Source organism: Pyrgilauda ruficollis, unplaced genomic scaffold (assembly GCF_017590135.1).
Source record: "Pyrgilauda ruficollis isolate IOZ18807 unplaced genomic scaffold, ASM1759013v1 scaffold72, whole genome shotgun sequence".
Taxonomy (NCBI): Eukaryota; Metazoa; Chordata; class Aves; order Passeriformes; family Passeridae; genus Pyrgilauda; species Pyrgilauda ruficollis.
Genome location: NW_024529044.1, coordinates 3,641,190 through 3,661,795, shown reverse-complemented (window position 1 = coordinate 3,661,795; position 20,606 = coordinate 3,641,190). Strand labels below are relative to the sequence as shown.

General features: G+C 40.3%; 1 protein-coding gene across 1 annotated transcript; it reads right to left on the bottom strand.

The window, feature by feature from the left end:
• Nucleotides 1-10,556, bottom strand: UTP6 (UTP6 small subunit processome component). Its single transcript, XM_041485844.1, has 19 exons — nt 10,411-10,556; nt 10,240-10,324; nt 9,510-9,551; nt 9,334-9,426; nt 9,145-9,192; nt 8,304-8,367; nt 7,753-7,871; nt 7,191-7,268; nt 6,687-6,768; nt 5,616-5,697; nt 4,820-5,001; nt 4,106-4,185; nt 3,286-3,363; nt 2,961-3,140; nt 2,142-2,222; nt 1,319-1,428; nt 1,169-1,235; nt 819-891; nt 1-266 (listed from the first exon to the last, which is right to left on the bottom strand). Exons 1-19 carry the CDS (start codon nt 10,500-10,502, stop codon nt 109-111), a joined length of 1,794 nt encoding a protein of 597 aa, XP_041341778.1. The 5' UTR covers nt 10,503-10,556; the 3' UTR covers nt 1-108.
• Nucleotides 10,557-20,606: the final 10,050 nt, after the last annotated feature.

The following is a 20,606-nucleotide window of genomic DNA, read 5'->3' as shown; positions in this document are numbered from 1 at the left end:
TTTTTGTCACATAAAATGTAAAGGTAAACTTTAATAAAGTCCAGGAACATATTTACCTTTGTACAAAGTTTAAAAATGCACAGTTGTGTTATAACTATGTATAGTTTTTCATAAATGTCCAGTTTGCAATAAAGTGTATTTAGAAACAAAATCTTCCACCAGGTCTCCCTGCAACATCTTCATTGCTCGCCAGTGAATGCTCCCACAGTTTTCTGGTTTGCCTTGGGGATGACTCAGCTCCTCCTTGATATAATCGAGCCAGAGGTCTTTAAAAGAAAAATGAAAGTTCTGGTTAGATTTTGACTAGATATTACTTAACAAACATGGCAAGCCTAACTAGAAACTCTTTTTCTAAGTATCTTTGATAATGCAGTAGGGTTCACTTTGTGAAACAAAAACCTTGAGGAGCAAAAACCCTGGGTTCTATTCCCAGCTGGAACAGTAATGTCTGCAGAAATAATGCAACAATAACTGAGCTGTGTACTTTCTTCAAATGAATATTGCAGAAATCTTGATTATAAATATATAGCTCCATACTGTTCATAAATCCAAATTAAAAGTGATACACATCTCTTATGCCAGCCAGTGTCTGAACGTGATTTGCTGAAGCCATCCCAGTGCCAATGACCCTGGGCTGACAGTGGAGGGTCCCTGCAGTGTCCTACTCTTAATGGCACAGAAGAAATAAGCTCCACTCTGCATGACAGCAAGCACAAGGGCAGAACAAACAGGTACCTTTTAAAATAGATGGAAATAAAAGAGGCAGCAGTGAATGAAGGGATGAATAAATAAATAATAAAAACCAGAATCCTCCTTACCAGTATTTATTGAACCAAATTCCCTCAAGGCACGTTCATAGTATTCTCTCAGATTAAGCATTTTGCAGGATTCCTAAAAAAGGAGGGTATTAAAAGACCACTTATTTTGTGCAGAAGTGAATCTGCAGCATGATTAGATTCTGACAAAGAGAGAGAGTCATGGCAATTACACACACTGCTGAAGACTAGTTACCATGGAACTTGGGTTTGTATCACATCCTGTGAATCAACTGCAGAGACAAACATGAACTGATCACAGACTAACACCACTACTCTGCTTCCCATTTAAATCCCAAGTTAGAACTGTATTTTACAAACACAAAGCATTAATTGGATAGTCAACAACTTACTTGCTCCTTTTCTATTTGGATCATCTTCCTGAAGAAGTCAAGTGAAAATGGACGATTTTCACACAAGCTGAAATAAGATAAGTGACTTTAGACTTAAGGACTCTTAACATATACCCTAGAATAATCCACTTTGAAGGTATTTTTTTTTACCTGGTGAAGAGTCTTTTAACTTTCTTATAACCATTGTTTCTGTAAGTCCAGTCAAGATACATTTCTTTCATAGTCACAGATTCAGCAGGCGTTGTGGCATGTAAGGATCTCTGCAAGTTTAAAAGGAAAAAACCCATCAAAATAAACAAAAAATAAACCTATCACATAACCTACAATTAAATGGCTCAATTAGTGCATCTCCCTAATTAGGCATCTGTCACAAAGGAGATCTCCTAAGTCTAAAACACATTTCTCCTTCAGTATTCCATATAGCTGGAACTGGCATTTCCATAAATCCCTTCACGCAGAGGGTTTCACAATACTCTACGACAGCTGAATTCAAGCTCCCACCTGAAATACATGTTTTATGTGGTAAATGGGAGGAAAAAACAGAACATGCCAGGCAAAGAGAAAATGTTTTGCGCTACACTACTGAGGAAATTCATAGTGAGAATAAAATCCTCATTCTGATCTTGACTTTTCTGTAAAAAGACTGATGTTTTCACACAAATTGGAAAATTCTCTTTTCCATGCTCAGATAAGTATCTGAAAACAGAGCAAATATTCTAGACCACAAAGTAGGAGTCCATCATTGGTTATGCTTACAAACATCCACATGCCTTAGAACATGGGAATGACATTTGTGCCTGTAAGTCTATGTCCAACTGTTTTTTTAAAGGCACATAGTTTTGCTTGAAATTCTTTGATATCAACACATCCATGAAGGAACTTCAGTATAAAGCATTTGTTGCATGTTCCACCCACACACATTGTTCCATTTTATTGACACAGACAAAAAAGTAGATTTTGATTAGCCAAGTACCTGGTAGAGAGCTTCTGTGTCCTCCTTGCTGTTTGTGCTCTCACTCCATTCCACCCAGAGGGTCCACAATGGCAAAGTGCCCTACAAGGTCAGCAAACACATCAAATGGCTGAAATTCAGTGACTCTGATTTACAGCAACACAGCCATCAGGTTTTGTATCACCTGCCATAAAAAATACTCTTTGGACACAGCTCTTGGAAAGACAACTTTGAACTGCACACTGAAATGACTTCTCATTTCCTTCCTCACTTACAGGATAAATCATCCTTAGCTGGGACAGCTGTGTTGCCAGGGATGAGAACCAAGTTCTGCACCACTGAGCACTGCAGTACACAGAGGTGACTCCAAGAACAAAAAGGAAAGAAACCTTCTTGCTGCCTCACTCATTGTGCTCAGGGTTTGAAATGGAACAGAGCAGGAGAGGACACAGCTAATTCAAGGCTTGAAATACCACACATGTGTATCAGACAGTGAAGAAAAGGAAACACATTTTTCCACTAAGACACAAACACCAGCTCGCTGTTAGGAGAATATGTAAAATGTCAACTGTAAGCATTCAGATTTTAAACATGTGAATTTTAAGTGAACTGACAATTCCCTAATACTCCAGAATGCAATTTGCATGTGAAACGTCAAGTTCTTATTTCTGACCTTAAAAATAGTTAAGGACTTTAAATGCCTTGTAGACAAAACAAAAAACAACAACAACAACAAAAAATTCCAAAAAACCACCCAAACACAAAAACCTCAAAACAACCAATCATCAGGGGTTTCTGGCCCAAGATTAATGCATGCAAGTCCATTAAACCAGCACAGACCTTAGATTTCACATGTTTAATGGCTTCTTCAAAACTCTGGGTCACATCATCCCTCTTCAGCTGGATCAGCACCCGCAGCCTCATCTGCCACGTTTCCACGGACTGGCTGAAGTGCGTGGTTGCAGCTTCTGCCACCTCCACAGCCCTCTCAGAGAGGTTGGAGTCCAGTAAGAGCTGAAGCTAAAACCCAGCAAATACAGCTTTGTTAAAAAACAGGGCTTTGAACCAAAATAGTTCATCTTTGTGCCTATTCAAAATGGCAAAAGCAGGCACACAAATAATGCAGGAAAGTCTCAGCATCTGTTTCTTCTGTGTCAGTTCTTACCCACTGCTTGTAGAGAGCTTCTGACAGCAAATTGGACTCATGGGCTTTGCTGAACACACTCAGTGTCCTCTCCAGCCTCTAGAACCAACAAAGAAGAATAAAAAGAAAACAAGCATTATTCCTATATACATATATATATATATACTAGATTCTAACATCCCAAGAAGTCCACATGGATTGTGTATCATGTCAGTGAATATCTAATTACACATTATGTGTCTAATGCTCTAGGTACCTGCAAACATTCCAAGACAAAGTGGAAATCTGACCATTTACTTCTCTTCCTTAAGGAGCAAAGAACAACGTTGTATTGTTCTTTTAGTGTAATACTAGGGAACCAAGTTGCAGAGGATAATTAATTAATTCACTGAGTAATAATTAAATTAGCCATGTGCCAGCACCAAACTTTGCTCAGACTTATTTGCAAGAGTAATTTTAATTCATCGTCTTCTTTGAACAAGCAGAGGTTTGAAAGACCTGTCAGTGAATTTTTTGGATCCCCTTCAACCCAAACCATTCCACAATTCCATGATTAACAAGTCTGCAGTCTTAGCTTTTATCCAAAGAGGTCACTGTACTTACTGACAAGGCTAGTTAATCAGGTCCAGGTTAATCATGTCCAGACAGGACACCTGTAAGCCTAGCAGTAAAAGTGATCCCCCCACATGGAGATTAAGTTGTTTTTAATGATGGCCACAGGTACATCATTATTAAGTATTTTCGATAAAATGTCAAAATACATTTGCTTCTTGTCCGAGCTATTACAAAAGTCAATAAATATAGGGATGATTTGTTAGAATTATTTCCTAATAAATTTTACCTTTTGCTTTAATTCTTCACTATTGGTTTTTCTGTTGTACCTCTCTAAGCAAAAAGTGATGTAGCATTTCCACATGTCCTCTGTAGAAGCAAAGGCATAATATCACACTTCAGAGAATCACAAGAATAACAACAAATGTTTGTCTTTAAGAAATATAAAGATACAAAATGTGATACAAAGTGTTAATGCCAACTTTATTTTAAAATCTTGTATTACAAGACAGGCCGTAGATTTATAACATTACACTTTAAAATTACTCCCCAGTCCAAGCTGCAGGCAGTAACTCTTGGTAAAGAACATCAAGCTCTTAGTTCAGCTGAGACTTTTGAAGATCCCTTCCAACCCAAACTGTTCTATGGCTTTAAAGGCTGTTCAGCAGCAAGTTTGAGACCTCTCCACAAATAGTCCCTTGACAAGCTCCTTTACAAGTAAGAACAAGACCAGAGGCTGAAGCTGGGTATTCACTCCCCTGGCAACTCAAAACCACTTCTTACTCACAGCTGACCAGCAGCAGACACATTTTCAGTTAAGCAGTTAAGAGCATAAATACACTGGAAAATAACCCAAATAATATATAAAATAGATCCCAAGAGGTAGCATCTAAGAACTGCTTGCCTTCTCTTAGGCATGGTAGAGCCTGCCATCACCTTCAAGGCTTTTACAGGCTGCTCAAGTACCAGAAACAAATGTTAAAATGCAGGCAGATCATTTCACCTGTTGGGACTGCTCTCACAGCTTCATCAAAGACTGCACAGCACCGTTCCTCTCTCTGGGCCATTTCTGAGGCTTTCTTCTGCTTTGTGGTGTGCTCTGTGGGCTGCAGGGACCCCAGCTCCAGCTCCCGGCGGGCCATGTAGTCCCATGTCAGGGGATCATCAGCATATCTGGCCTGCAAACTGAACACAACATGCTTGTAACAGCCCACAGCCACCAGTCCTTACCTGCAGGTATGTTTAAGAGGGTTGTTATATTGCTATAGAAATGTAGTTAATTGCTAAGTAACCAAATGCCAGAAAAAAAAAATTTCCACAAGAGAAAGACAAAATATTAGCTTTTTAAAATATTGTTTAATATGGATATTCTTCAGAAATAACATGAAACAGACAAGGAGCTGTCAAGAAAGATCTTTCTTTTGAGAGGAACAACTTGAGAAACAAAAGATGCAAAAACCCCACCAAAGTACAGTAAGAAAATCCACAGTTCCTGCAATGAATTTACAGAAACTGAGTGCACTAATTATTCAGTGACAACTGTATTTTACCTAAATGTTCCTAGCAGTTTTTTAAAGCCCTTCCTGAAATTAGATACAAGTATCCTCTTCTAAAGATCATGCTTTTGGTTTTCTTAAAGGACTTCACATAAGCCTTAACACTATTTCCCTAGAGGAACAGACTTTTAGTTCTGAAAGTCCAGTCAATGCACTCTAAGTTAGAGTTATAACTTATGAGAACATGTTTCTTAAATACCAAACCAAATTAGAATAAAAATACAACACAAAGCCATAACTCACCTTTCAAGGATTTCTTTTTGCAAATCTTGAGTAAAATCAAAGAGCTTTGCAATAGAGAGCACAGCCAGCTGGAACTCAACACCTACATTTCAAGAGAAGATAAACTATCAAGTGGAGTATTTGCTGAAGAATTCCTCAAGATATTACATCAATTCCACTTTATATTTCTGTAGCTTGGTTCCACGTGCAAATTTAATCAGCACCTCCTCTATTCCCTCACTTGACTGCCATGAAAACACAAAATACTCAGGACAGATCTCTCCAAAGATGTACAAAATAGATGTCCATGAATTGTGTCCATCTTGTGTCTCCACAAGTTACCTTTGAAAATGCCAAGTGACATGACTGGACATAATCAGATCATTGTGAACGCACACCAGCCATTACTCACCTTACTATTTTTAGGTGCTTACAAATCATTTGTATGCCTATTTTTTTCATGATTTTTCCAGAAAATTAAATTAAACCAACTCTTTCTGAAATTTCCTCTAATATCCTTTTTCCCCACTAATTTTCAATGTTCATTATTGTATTTTTCCCAGTCTTCCAAAATATCCCCATCTATCATGAGCAGTCAAAGATATCTGCTACTAGTTTGCAGTAATTTTACCCAATTCTCTCAATAAAATGGCTTATTTTTACCAAGCCTGCTTAATTTAAAATAATTTAGCCTGGTTTATTACTAGTCTGAATTCTAACTTTTTTGCCACTCATGGTAGCTGATTAGTTGTGATCTAATGTTCAGCAAAGTAAAAAAGTGTGTAACTCTGAACCCTCCTTCAGTTTTCTTTCTTTAAACAATCAAGTTTTGGGGCTGTAACCCAACACTAGGCCTCTTCAGCCTGAAAGCTGTTGTGCTGGAAGAGATGTCAGCCTGCAGGAAAGACGTGCAATGAGAACTACCATTAATTTATACTCTGGCATTTAATAAGTTCTGCTGAAAAAATGGTGTAGCTGAAAAAAGGATCTCAGTGTGTGCACTGAAACCAAGCCTATCAGCATTGCCTACTGCAGAATTGGGTTAAAGGTTACAATTTTCTTAATGAATAAGTACAAGAAATGCTCATTCACCTTTAATTTTCTGAGAAGCATCCCTGTAGACTATGCGAGCCATCTCCCCATTGAGAATTTCTTCAGAGTAATTGAATTCCCCCTGAAATATCAAGCATATCATTGAAGAAATTATTGTCCTTTCTCAGCTAACATTTTTGCAAACAGGGAAAGAAAAATCAAAATATATAAATGTTTTTCTTCCTGCAAGTCTATTTTTATGTAACTTACACGAATCAACTATAAAGAAATCAGGTATGAATCTGATTATTACTTTCCAAAAATTATCATTAATTTTCTGACTGGGGAATGTAATAAAAGATTCTACAAATGCAAAGGAAAAAAAAAAAAGTATGAAGTATTAGAACTGAGCATCAGCAAATACTTGAGAAGCTCCACACAGGTGCAGAACATGAACAAAAACTTCCTCTAAGCCATTGTCAAATAAAACATTAATCCAAAACTGAATTTCAACATGTAATACTTAAAAGATATTGTCTGCTTGTGTAAGTTTAGCTGACTTACCAGGTCCATCTTTGCTTGTTCAAATTCCTTCTTCTCCTTCCTCTGTTTTTCAGCATGCATAAGCTCCATTCTGAAATACTGCAAGAGTGACAACAAAATGAAATTAGTCTGGGGATAAATTATAAAAATCTAAGTCCACAAACAGGATAAAACAAGCTCTGAGGAGATACAAATTAGCCTTTGACACATCCCACACACGTCCTACAGCCTCAGTTTTTGAAGGTTTGTGCACCTACCACTATCTGCCCTGTGTATTTGCCCAGGAATTTCCAACAGGTAGCAATGATCATTTAGTCATTCTTTAAACCTTAACTTGCCCCCAAAGAAAACCAAGTTCCTTAACAAAGACTGGGGATGCCAGACTGAGCCTGACAACTATGTCCTAGCAGAGCTTAACAGTACCTTAGAAAAGAAGTTTGGGATTATTTTTTTTTAAATTTTTTACATTTTCCTGCTGATGGAAAAACAAGTTTCTGCAGTTGTCCCAGACAGATCTGGGAAACATGCTGAATTGATTTGCTCTGCTTGAACAAGTGGTCATAGAAGAAAAACAGGAACTCACTTCTTGATAAAGTTTGGGGCACTCTGGATGGAAGCGCAAAGCACGAAGGAACAAGTGCCTGGCACTTTCTGATGACAGTCGTGTCTCCATTTCCCACTTTGCTGCCATAATCCACAGTGCTGCAACAGGTGACACAAATAAATTTATTTAACCTCTCAACATGAGCTCAGCCCCAGGATAAGACTGATTATCTCCCACGTAAAACTGTAAAGCAGACAGGCAGTTCCAGGAAGTTTAATCTGGTTTAGCTACAGATCTAATGATGCCTTCAAAAGCCAAAAGGCTGTCATGAGCAACTGACATCTCTTGCTTCTCCATCTACTGAGTCCCCAGTACACATGAGAATTGGGCATTCTGACCTACTTCACATCCCTTTATGACTGCTCAGCACAACCCCTGTCAGAGCCCTTCTCTGAAGCAGAAGCAAGGCAAAGAACAGACAGTAGGAACTTCAGCCCAACAGCTTGAACTGAGATCTACAAGAACTTAAACCAACATCCAGACAATCTGTGCTGAGGCATTTATGCAGCACTCACCATTGTGCTATTTACCTGGTTTATTGGAATGAATGGCCAACATGGTAGAAAACACCTTACTGAGTTGATGTTTTGCGTTCTGTAAAAGAAGTAGTTTTGTTTCACCCCCTCTGGCACTGAACTGAACCCCCAGCACCAGAGTTTCAGTAGGAAAGGTTACAAGCTGTAGTACAATTGCTCAGAAAAAGATGCTTCTCTGCTACTTTATCTACAGTAGAAAGTTTTTCTTATTCACTCACTAGTGACCAGCATTTAAATGTCACCACATTAAAGCAGCATGGCTTACTCAAATTTCTGAACCACACAGCCAACACAAATGTTGCCAAGTCCCAAACCCATGATTTCACTGCCCTATTCTGAGATAGAAACTGTATTTCCTTCATCACTATGCAAAGTCACCTTCTTCAGTACAGAAATGACAACACTTGAATGCTGGTAATAATGTGAAGCATTGCACAGCTGAGTTTATCACGTACAAAACTGTCAGAATTAGGCTTTTCAGCAGTCACTACAATAAATATTTGGAAGAAAATCACAATTCACAGACAAGTGAATCACTCCCTCCAGAGAAGGTATAACCAATATTATGGTTCTCATAAACCAACTGGTATTCCAGATTTAATGTAGTCAGCCTCACCTTTGCCCTTGCATCAAATTTCATACTAATTCACTCTCCGTCAAACTGTACACTTACACACATCAGTGAAAATCCCAAGCAGCTCCAACAATACTATAAAATTATTTCAGTATTAGAGCATATAGCAGTAAAGTTTGTACCCCTAACTTTAAATCAAGTTTCAGATACGTGAATAAGCACCAGTCTCAACCTGGGTAAGATCAGGATTTGAAAACTCACCCACTGCTTGCAAAATGCAACATGGGAAAGCCAGAGCTGGACATCATCCTGTTGGAAATCAAAAGAAGAGAATCAACTTCACAATGTACAAAATCACTTGTACACTGACCAGCAAACAACACATCCTCTGTACAATGACCTGGCATACAGAAAAAAAAGAATTCCGAATCTCAGTACAAATAAACTTACTTTCCATTTCCCCGTAGCTCGGTTGAACAGGCTGTGGACTCTGTGCAGAATAGAGTGCTCAATTTCATCCTTCTTAAACGAATAGCCAATGCGCTAGAAGGGAAAAAATACTAATTTTATTGAAATAGAAGATTTGGCATAAAGTATTTTGCACTCTTAACAGCTGACAAACTTACTGCTCTTCTTTTCTTGATCAGTTCCAGCAGATTAACTTCATACTAGAATAGGAAGAAAAAAACATTTAACAGCAAATGTGGAAACCCATAACAGCAAGGCAAAAAAAAAAAAAACAAACAAAAAACAAACTACATCAAGTTTGTTATAGATGATCAGGTGGACAATAAACATTACTGTCAGGAAAACATATACAGTAGTTTTTGGCTGAGTCACTACATTTCTAAGACTTCTGGCCCTGCATAGGGCAGCCCAACAATCCCACCTTGTGCCTTAAAGCGTTGTCCAAACACTCTTGAGCTCTGTCAGGCTCCAGGCCAGGACCATTCCCTGTGAAGCCTGTTCAGAGCCCGACCACCCTTTCAGCAACCGTTTCGTCTTACTGAACCTACTAATTCCCGTTAACTACACACATCAGGGAACACATTCCCCCTTTGCACAGCACATCAGGGAACCGGGGGCTCTACATCCCTGGAGAGACAAGAACCTACAGGAAAGGTCACAACACTGGAGAAGCCTGACCCCAAACTCGGGCACCAACTGCTGGCTACGCTTCCTATTCCGGCGCCAAGAGCCACTCACAGATGAACACCAGGGACCTGGTGAGGTGGGGGTCTCCGTTTTCAGACCTACAAAGCTACCCGGGTCTAACTGAGATTTGCACCGAGATCTAACTAACTGAGTTGGGTCTGCGCCGAGAACCGCCCCGCTCTGCCGCTCGGTGAAACCTACCTGGATGTAATTAATGAAATCCTCCTTCCGCAGCGCTCTCCGCTGGATTTTGTACTCCAGAGCCGAGGCTTTCCTCAGGACGGCCCTGCGGGAACGGGAGATCAGCGCCCGGAGCGCTCCCGGCCGCACCACGTGCGCTCACCCGCCCGCCCGGGCCCCGGCCCCGCTCACCGGATCTCTTTGCGTGTGAAAAGCCCGACCCGCTCCAGCTGCTCGAGCTCGGGGATGCGATCCTCCAGCCGCTGCTCGATGCGCTCTGCCATGGCCGCGGCGCTCCGGTGTGTCCGGCCCGGCACGGCACGGCACGGCCCGGCTTCCGCCCGCTGCCCGCGCCGCTTCCGGGGCCGCTGCGCCCTCTGCCGCCCCCTGCCCGGCTGGCGGGACCAGCACCGCAGAGCCTCCACAGGCTCGGTCGGGTTGGACGGAGCGCTGGAGATCGCCCAGTCCGACCTCCCTGGCCACGGAGCGTCGCCTGCAGCAGGGGACACGCAGGTGGGTTGGGAATGTCTCCAGAGAGGGAGACTCCGGCATCTCCCTGGGCAGCTGTTCCAGTGCTCTGCCACACTCCACGAAAATAAATTCTTCCTCGTGTTGAGCTGGAACTTCTTGTGGTTTAGTTTATGGCCGTTGCTCGTTGTCCTGTCGCTGGATGTCACCGAAAAGAGTGTGGCACCATTCTCCTGGCACCAGCCTTGCAGCTAAACACGATGGCATTGGCCAGGCTCAGTAACGGGACATCAGCCTGGAACTGCTCCAGCACTTTGATTCTTGGTGGGAGTCCTCCAGGACAAATGGCTCTTTGTCTCTCACTTGGCACCTTCATTCTTTCCACCTTCCAAATTTTTAATAAAAAATCATCTGCTGTGACGGTGGTGAGATACTGGCACAGGTTGCCCAGAGAACATGTGGATTCCCCATTCCTGGAAGTGTTCAAGGTCAGGTTAGACAGGGCTTGCAGTAACCTGGTGTAGTGGATGGTGTCCCTGCCCATGGCTGATGGTTAGAACTACATGATCTTTAACGCCACTTCCAACCCAGAACATTCCATGGGTCTATGATTCTGAGAAAATTAACAACAAAACCAGACAACAGTCAATTTTTGTTTCTTAAATTAGGGATGTTCCAGAAAATATAAATTGAGATGGGAGATCATTTATTGAGAAAACTGCTTAAATGCATATTATCCACAGCAGTATCTGCTGCTTATGCTTTGAGTTGTCACTGCTGTCACTGAGCTGGTCAGCCACAGAACCAACCCCACATCCAAACCTACCTTGTCACAGCCATCGCTCCCTCCTGGGGGAAAAGGCAGATGTTTGTCTTGAAAAAACAAGTACAAGGGGAAGAGGCAGCAGACTAAGGGCAAGAGGTCTTCTGGCACAGAATTAGTACGTAACAGCAGAAAAAGAAGTGAGTGATTTTTTCCTTTAGAGTCAAAGGTTTTAACAGGTGTTGCCAAGTACAGAGCGAGTACCTGAGCAATCGACTTTTGTTAAAAACACAGGTAAGACTAAACACTTTAAAAGAACTATCAAGAACAGCAGTAATTTTTTTCACCTGCTGTGACTTGGATTTGTGGTGGTTTTTTTTCAATTTTGGGACCAATTAGGAAAAAACTAAACTAATTCTTAGTGGGACATGTTTAGCAACTTTTCCTTCTGACAGGAAATAGTGACATGATTTTCCAAGAAGTACCCAAACAGAAAAGCTGCCAGGAAATGGAGAGACACCATCCAGTCACAAGACCAAGAAGTACAGACTGGTGCTGCATTCAGAAGTTGGTGGCCCGGGCAGCTCTGGATTGCAGCTGCCTCGTGCCAAGGGACCCCTTACCCATCCCACAAGGACAAGGAAAATTCCTGATGGAGACTGTCCTCCTTGGAGACTCCCTTGTCCAACACTGAATGCCCTCCACAGGTTGGAGGGGGATCAGCACGGCTGCCCCAGCACAGCCATCCCCACTGGTGAGCCAAAGCCTGCAGTCCCTTGGGACCTAAAGTTGAGTGAGTTCAGCTTCCACTGGGTTCAGCTTTCAGTAAAGGAGCACAGCAGTCCTCAGTGGTGGTGGAAGAGTGTTATTCATAATCACCAGTAACTTGTTAATTATATTAGGTTTCATGTTTTGAGATGCACCAGCTCAAGCTGATTCTTGTGCAAGTCCACAAATTTTACTAAAATAACCCTTGAGGAGAATGGCACTGGACATCAAAAGTAACATTAGCACACTGAATTGCTGAGCAAGAGTGTGATTGGAATTACTACTGGATTATTTCACTTCATTAGAGTATTTTTGCATCTGAGTGCATGATTTCATACTAAAAAGCATTCTGTACTTAGAGCTAATCTGTCATGGTGCATGTAGATCCCAATACGAAAATGACAACACTACATGCAGTGTAGAAGTTAGGAATTGAAAAGGTAAATGCCAGCTATTACCTGAAAACCTCTGGAAAATTCTATTTCTGTCTTCTTGCTCTCCTCTCTCTTCAACCATTCAGCTCTTCTTTGGATGAAAATCAGCAGTAACTGATTTTGGTGAGAGACACCAGCATAAGCAACAGAGTCTTCTGAAACTTTGTTTGATTGTTCTGCCAGTCTGAAAATAATGTTCTGTGATCAACCTCCAGTGTTCTGCCACTTGAAGTAGGTCAGGAACTTTGAAACTCACCAAACCATCCATAACTGTTTTAATGTAGATGATGGAGAAGTGTGTGCACCCTCAGGGGCCACAGCAACCTCCACCTTGAACGTGCCTCCAGGAGAATTCAGTCCCATGCACAGATCTACCAACAGGTCTGAGAGTTCCCCCACACTGATAACAATGGGTGTCCAGCAAGGCCTCAGAGGGCATTAAATTTCTTGCTAGCACTTGTCAAAGCACCACAATATCATCCCATAGAAGCATATAGGCACAGCACAAACCACTCTGCAGGACCCATCACTGTGGGACTCAAAGGATCAAAGAATGGTGTGCACCAAAACAATAGACTCCCCAAGTTTCTAGTTTAGGGGCCTGGTACTTCCCACTCAAAACCACAGAGTGAGTAACAATGAGATTTAAAATACTGAACTTTGTTGATGACCTCCCAGGATTATTTACAAAAAAAAAAAAAAAATAGATCAAAACCCAATTGAAAACATTTTTTGTTCCCTGAGATATCCCTACTTTCCTGTAGATGGAACAAGTACAAAAATAAAAATGCCTTTCCTTTTCTTCCCCCAGCAAAACAATCCTTAGAACAATTAACATAACGGACTGTCAAAAGTGCTCATACCAAAGTGACAAACGCTGTGAGTGGCAGGCAAGCCCAGCCCGACCCACCAGAACACTGCATGCTGGATTTGTCATGCAAATCAAAATGGAACCTGACATGCTCTTTGTTCATTTCCCTTTCATAAAATCTACTTTAAATGCCTCCCATGTGCCTTGTTTTGGAAGCTGACATTCCAAATGCATCAGTGCAAATTAAGGAGGGATCCATTACCAATAAAGACGTTGTGATACAGAGAGTTTCAACAAATCTTGTTGGGAAAATTGGAGAAACAACTGCTGCAGGTGGCAACTGCAGGGTCACCAGTTTGCTGCTTTTAGAAGTCTCTTTAGAAAAACTCTATCAGTAGGTTCTTATGAAGAAGTTCTGGCAAGCTGTCACAGCTTAATATTTATAGATTATGTCCACAAGCAATGGATATGTTGTGAATTAGCAATAATCACAGTGGTTTTCCTTTAAGTGTTGTCTATATTAAAACATTTAATTGTTAATGTGCATAAAACAAATATTTAAACTACAAATTGATTTATATCTATCTTTTAAATTTTTGCTCTTTTACCACCTGAGTGCAGAAACAATTACAGGTTTTTAGAAGATGCCCCCAGATGTACAGATGCCCCCAGATTTTACAATTAACATGTACTTTATGAAAATGCCTTTTAAACAATGAGAGTAATGTTATAACCTCATGAAAATAATTGAGAAGCTTCCACTGACTTCAGCTGAGCCAGTGGTTCATCCCTTCGGGATATATTTTTAACAAAGCCCTCAAAGCATTTACTGAGCATGTGGGACTTTGATTTAAAAATATATGAGCACATCCGTTAATAAAACAGTTTTGAATTTACTCTCAAAAATAGACTAACCCAAACTTTGGACTACATTAACTTCCTTAGTTTTGTAATTAAAATAATTTACATGATGATTTGGTTTCACCCCTGCCAAAACCAACAGTCAATCCGAATAACTAGTGGTTTCATCACTGCAATTCCACTCTGAGCATCCAAAACGTTAGATTTAAGACTTTGCAGTTGGTCAGTTGGACTGTTCCATACCAGCATTAATCCTGGTACATGTTGTAGACAGATGTTATTTCTTCCATTCTGATAGAAAAATGCTAGTCTTTGTCAATGCATTGCTTTACTCTTGCAACTTGCTGGCACAGACCCTGCAACTTTAGATCTGAGTCCCTCCAGGAATTTCATTCACTCACTCTTCTCTTTTTTCAGCTCTAAGTGGTAAAAAAACCCCAAAACCAACAAATAGAAATATTTTCCTATTATCTGATACTTTACATATTATCTCTTTTAAAAGGCAAAACCTTTACTTTCTTCTCTGCATTGGCTCTGAACTTGAATTTTTACAAAACAGATTTTTCCTCCTACTCATTTTGAGGCATTCTGTTTTGCCCCAAGATCTGAACATCTATACACAGGGAATTTCCAGTGAAGGGGAATGATGCCTCTGGAATTGTTTTCTTGCCAGTTCACATCTGGCACTCAGTATAAGATCCATCTGCTTATTCAGGGTCTCCAGGGGCTTGCACAGTAGTGGCTCTGAGTGTGCCTTTTAATTTGATTTTGTCATTTGGCTGGTTGGTGAGTAGCTGACAGTGTCTAACTGCAGCAGGGCACTTACAGCTAGTCAGTCATCATGTCCTGGTTGCCAGTTCATAACCCAGTGGAATGCCAGTCAAATTTCAACAATTTGAAACTATATCAGTCATCTCCCCTACATACCACCAAAATGTCAATACCACAAAATATATTGCTTAATTGTCTTTAATTTAATTTATTTCTTGTCTGTTGCCAGAGGTCTGGAGAGCAGGGTCATGCTAAGCTTAATTTACCTCACTAACCTGTCTTAAGTTTTGAAGGGTGGGTGAAATTCTGGCATGGCCTTGGGTGACCTGTGTCACAAGTAGCAATTTTGGGAAAGATAGAACTTCCTCAGAGCAAAGCCTCATATCTTTTAAATGCAAGCATGTTGGTGCCAGCATCAATTGTACTGGTACAACAAAAAGCCTACACTATACCACATACAGATTTATTTCTCCTTCCAAAAACTGGAATGAGGATTGGTCACAATTTGCCTCCTACTATGTTTGTCACATCCTTCTATAGAGATAGTTTTAGCATGGTAAAAGTACTTTGAGCATAGTCATGACAACAACCAGTAAAACTGCTTCTGGAGTATGGATAATTCAGATTATAGTGTGCAGAATCATATCCTCCCAAGCAGCCCAAAAACAAGATAAACTCTTGTAAAAGTGTTGTGAAGCAACCTCTGGCATATGAAACCCCAGATAACATGATACCCCTGATAACTCTCCTATGAAACATTTAGATAAGTTTTCCCATGTGTGAATTTTGTGTATCTGTGCTAACTGGTAAACACTCAGAACACAGTTTCTGCCCTGATCTTATCCTTTAAGTAACTGATGGTGATAAATTCCAAATTCTCACTTTATTACTCTGTACTTGGTTTAGCCACAAAAGAAAGAATTGGTCCCTCTTAAAACTTATCCCTTACTTAAAGCTGAAATTAATTAGCTAACTCATTCAATTGAGGTTTTATTTTACTGTCTATTGACATGTTCTTTGATCCTCCAATATTTTTCTTTTTGAGTGATTAAAGATTTCATTCTTGCACTGTCAACAGACCTTTTGTTTCAGAAACTTCTATTTACATCTGTAACTGACTTAATTCTCAGATCTTCCCAGCAGTTTCTCTTTGATCTCTGCATTTCTGAGTTTAATCATTAAGTTTGCATCTGAAGTGTTTCAGTTGCCATATCTTTCACAGTTTCCGGGACTCAATTAAGAGAACACAAATCCTGAAAGTTCACTTAGAATCATTTTTTGACAGTTTTGTGTCTTACACATACTGCATCTCTGAAATTACAGCATGAACTAGAATGATTCCTAGTCCATTTTCATGCATTAAGTATTTAAATTTCAAGATCTGGCATGGATTTTTTCTGTGTAGTTACTATGTTTCTGGTTTTACATTTTAATTATCTTAAGAGATGTCTTACCTTTCTAGAACAAATCATTCTCATTGGGCCCATGCTTATGACAGTGCTTTTGAAACAAGCAGTTTTAATTCACTATCTTGATTCTAATGACAAACACCAGTGCTAAAAAGCCACCAAGCAAAAATAAATCATTAACTGAAAATCAGGAAAAAAATTTCAGTGTAGAAGAGTCATGAAAAATACAGTAAAACATCACTAAGAGAACTCTAAGAAAACAAGTCCTAAGCAATACTGATTGTTCTAACTATCACTGATTGTTCACCATGTGAAAGCAGAAGGCAGGTGACTCCCTGTTGCAAAACATCCTGTGCACTCACTTTTCACTCCCTGCAATAACTCAAAGACACACGAGCAGCGTGCTGGCTGAAAGCTGGGCATTGTGGGTGCATTAAGATTCCCTGAGGGCCAAGTTCCTGGAGTGCTTCGCTCCTGGAATACATTTGAGCAGCTCTACAAAAGCAGTCCCCAGCCAAACAAGTGAATGAGAATCACAAGTGGCTGCTCTGTCAACCTCTCACACACAGAGGACATTCTACACTTGGGTTCCTCTGTGGGATCCCAACTCTTCCCTTTTGCCATGCTCCACAATGCTTCCCTTACAGCAAAGTTTATTTTCTCTTTGCTGAGTTCCCTGCTTATTAAAGCAGAGCAGCACTGTACACTAAAATGCAGAGAAACCAGACTGAAACAGAACTTCCACCCCAACAGCAGAACAGTCCTGCCGTCCCAAATACACCCAGTACTGCACCCGCTCCTGGGCTGTTACTCAGGGAGCTGGAACTGCTCCTGTGCTGTTCCCCAGAAAGCTGGAATTGCTCTCATGCTGTTCCCCAGAAAGCTGGAATTGCTCTCATGCTGTTCCCCAGAAAGCTGGAATTGCTCTCATGCTGTTCCCCAGAAAGCTGGAATTGCTCCCTTTCTCCAGGTGCAATATTATGTAGCCTCTGTCTACAAGAGTCTGGGAAAACACTTAGTGGGTGTTGACTTTTGTTTTCCAAGTAGGCAGGGAAGAGTAGCTTATCTAACAAGTTCCATGGGCTAATTACTGTTGATCTACATCAAATCAGACTGCAAATAAAAAATATGAACTGAAAAATGAATTAATAACTATTGCAGGTGAAGTTAACTCAGCACCTAGTGAAGTTTATTTGTGTAAGTGAAAGGGGTGCCACTGAAATAGGTCTGGTTTTGGAGTCCAGTGACACAGATGGGATCTTCCCAGCTATGCTTGAGGTGGTTTTGTTTGTCTTGGTTCGGGAGCATTTGTGAGTCCTCACTTGTCTCATGGAAAACCTGTGTTTGGGGACAGGGTGAGAAGGAGAACCTGGGTGCATGGAAACAAGAAGCAGCAAGGTTTGGCTTTAACCAGAGAAGTGGAGTATGTAAATACTTTTCCATACTGGATGCCCTTGAATCCCACTGATTCTGCTTGTTAGCTCAAGGCCGAAATAAAAAAACAGAGGTACCCAGAACAGTCACTGAGGATTTGTTATTCTCAACAACACCCTGAACACCCTAGTCCAGAGCCTTACCAGTGGGGAATAACAATGTTCCCTAATAAATACTGACCCTGGCTTTCATGATGGCCCAAATCTGGAACCAATCCTTAACGAAGATTGACAAAAAGTTTATATATTTAGCTCATAAGCATTGTTTTGTTCCAAAGTTACATGCAATATTAATTTCCCAGAAGATAAACTGATCTGTAGTAGTATTTAGTTAGCAACTAACAATCTATATAGACAGATCTATGTTTAAAGATGTGAGGAAAGCAGTATAAAAATACTGACAGAACCTTCATTTAGACTGAGTTCCAAATACACAAGTATTTATTTCTCCTTTAAAAAAAAAAAAAAAAAAAAAAAAAAGATCTCTTGTGAATATTCTTGTGCTGAGACAAGACTAATTTGGAGGACTGGAAGCTGAAAAATTAAGTAGTGTGGCCATAGGGGTACTACAGGCAACTAACAAAATGATGTAACTATGAAACAAACAAAAATCCATAAAGTGCTATAAAATATGCATGTTCTTTTACATATATATCTGAAGGGGGAAAAGTCACTGCAGTTCTTCCATTAAAGATGACAGGAATGCCACAGGAATGCTAGGCACACACAGACTGCAAAAAGCCATAGGAAAAAGAGGTTTACAAGTAGCATATGCTTTCAATCTGCAGGAAACAAATCTGATCTTTTGGATATCAAATGCAAATCCCACTAACAGGATGTAAAAACAAGAATGGATTGACCATCTCAAAACTGAAAATCTGACACAGTATGAAAGCACCTCTGCCACCTACTTCTGCTTTCATTTCAGGGTTTTGTTCCAACAGCACTCCTGGTTTGCCTTTGTTTCTTCCATTTGTCATCTTAAGTGCATTAAACTGCCTTTTTTCCCCCCTACATTCTGTGAGGGTACTTTTTATCTTTATGGCAAAAAGATACAGTATCATAATCTTCTACTGTTTTAATTTAACCTATTTATGTCAAGTTCAGGAAGGCATCTCTATTTCACTGCATCTTTTTTAGACTACTTTATTAGAAAACACATTTTCAGTGTCATCTGCTAAATATGGCAAATTTTCTGATGTAAATGTACGCAAGAAAAATGTTTTAATGTTTTGGGTTTTAATAAATGCATCTGTAAAATCTATAGGGGTCTATATTACCAGGCAGGTCAAGGACACAACAGTCTCACACCACGGCTCATTTCTTCTGAAGAAACTGTTATGATTTCCATCTTTCTAAAAGGAAATTATTTCTTTTTCTTGCTTCTAATTGTGCAAAATAAATAAAAGTTACTTGCTATTTTGTGCTCTGTGCTCTTTCTAGCCATCCATTCTGTGAAGCTCCAAATATAGAATGAATCATAGAATCACAGAATGGTTTGGGTTGGAAAGGACCTTAAAGATCATCTCTTTTCAACTTGTGCCACAGGCAGGGACACCTTCCACTAGACCAGGTTGCTCCAAGCCTCATCCAGCCTGGCCTTGAACACTTCCAGGGATGGGGAATGACATTTCAGAGTTTTTGAGGACTGTACCTCATGAATACTCTGTGCTTCTTAAGGACGTATGAACAGCCCAGGGCAGCAAATCTAAACAAGTTAAAAAAGGAAGAGACTCTTTACCAACTAAGGAAAACAGGCTCAAGCTACCAAAGTGCTCCTGTTTGGCAGCCAGTCCTACCTTCCCAGGGGGCTCAGACACAGATGTGCTGCTGCACTCTGTTGTCTCACTCAAGGCAGGAGTCACAGCCCTGGTCCCTCTGTTCACAAGCAGATACAACTCAATGCCAGAGATTAATTGCTGAATTATCTTTTATTCCTGCTTGGAAGGTTGCCTCTGTCTCCTTCCAGTTCTGAAATTTAGAAGGATGACCCACCAGAAGCAACAGAGGCTTGGAAGCAGTTGGGAGGAAACAGGAATAAATCGAGCAACTTCCAAGGACTGAATTGCAGTTGTGCAACATTGAGGAGCCTTTCTCACACATACTTCAATATTGATAAATTTGTCACTTGTAACAGGGTGTCACTGGCCTCAAGCTCAACCTCTGATCACCTAAAGATACCCATAATTTGGAATACTGCTGGTCTCTAGCCTCTGAGTCCAGCCTCCCAAACACCAAACATCAGAAGCATCACCAGGAAGTCCCAGGTATTATGAGCAAAGAAATTATACATCAAGTCCTCAAAAATGTGCAGTGCATCAAACACTGCTGCTGCCAGGAGAGAGAGACTGGCTTGAAATGAAATATTCAGTTACAACAAGTGGCTGTAGAGAAACTGAGTAGGAAATATAAAATAAAGAAGCTGGAATACTAAGCAGAGACAATTATAAGCAGGATAAAATATTTAACAGTATTGTTTAGAGGAAGAAGACACAATGTAGATAAAGTGGGGACAACAATGAATTTATAAAAATGTAAGAAAATTAAAGCTGAAGCAAAATACTGAAAAGCTTGCAAGTAAAACGTCAGTGCCTGATGAGGGAAGGAGGAGGGAAAAAAAGGTAAGGGAAGAAAAGATCTTTCCGGAGCAAAGATGAAAGATAAATGGTA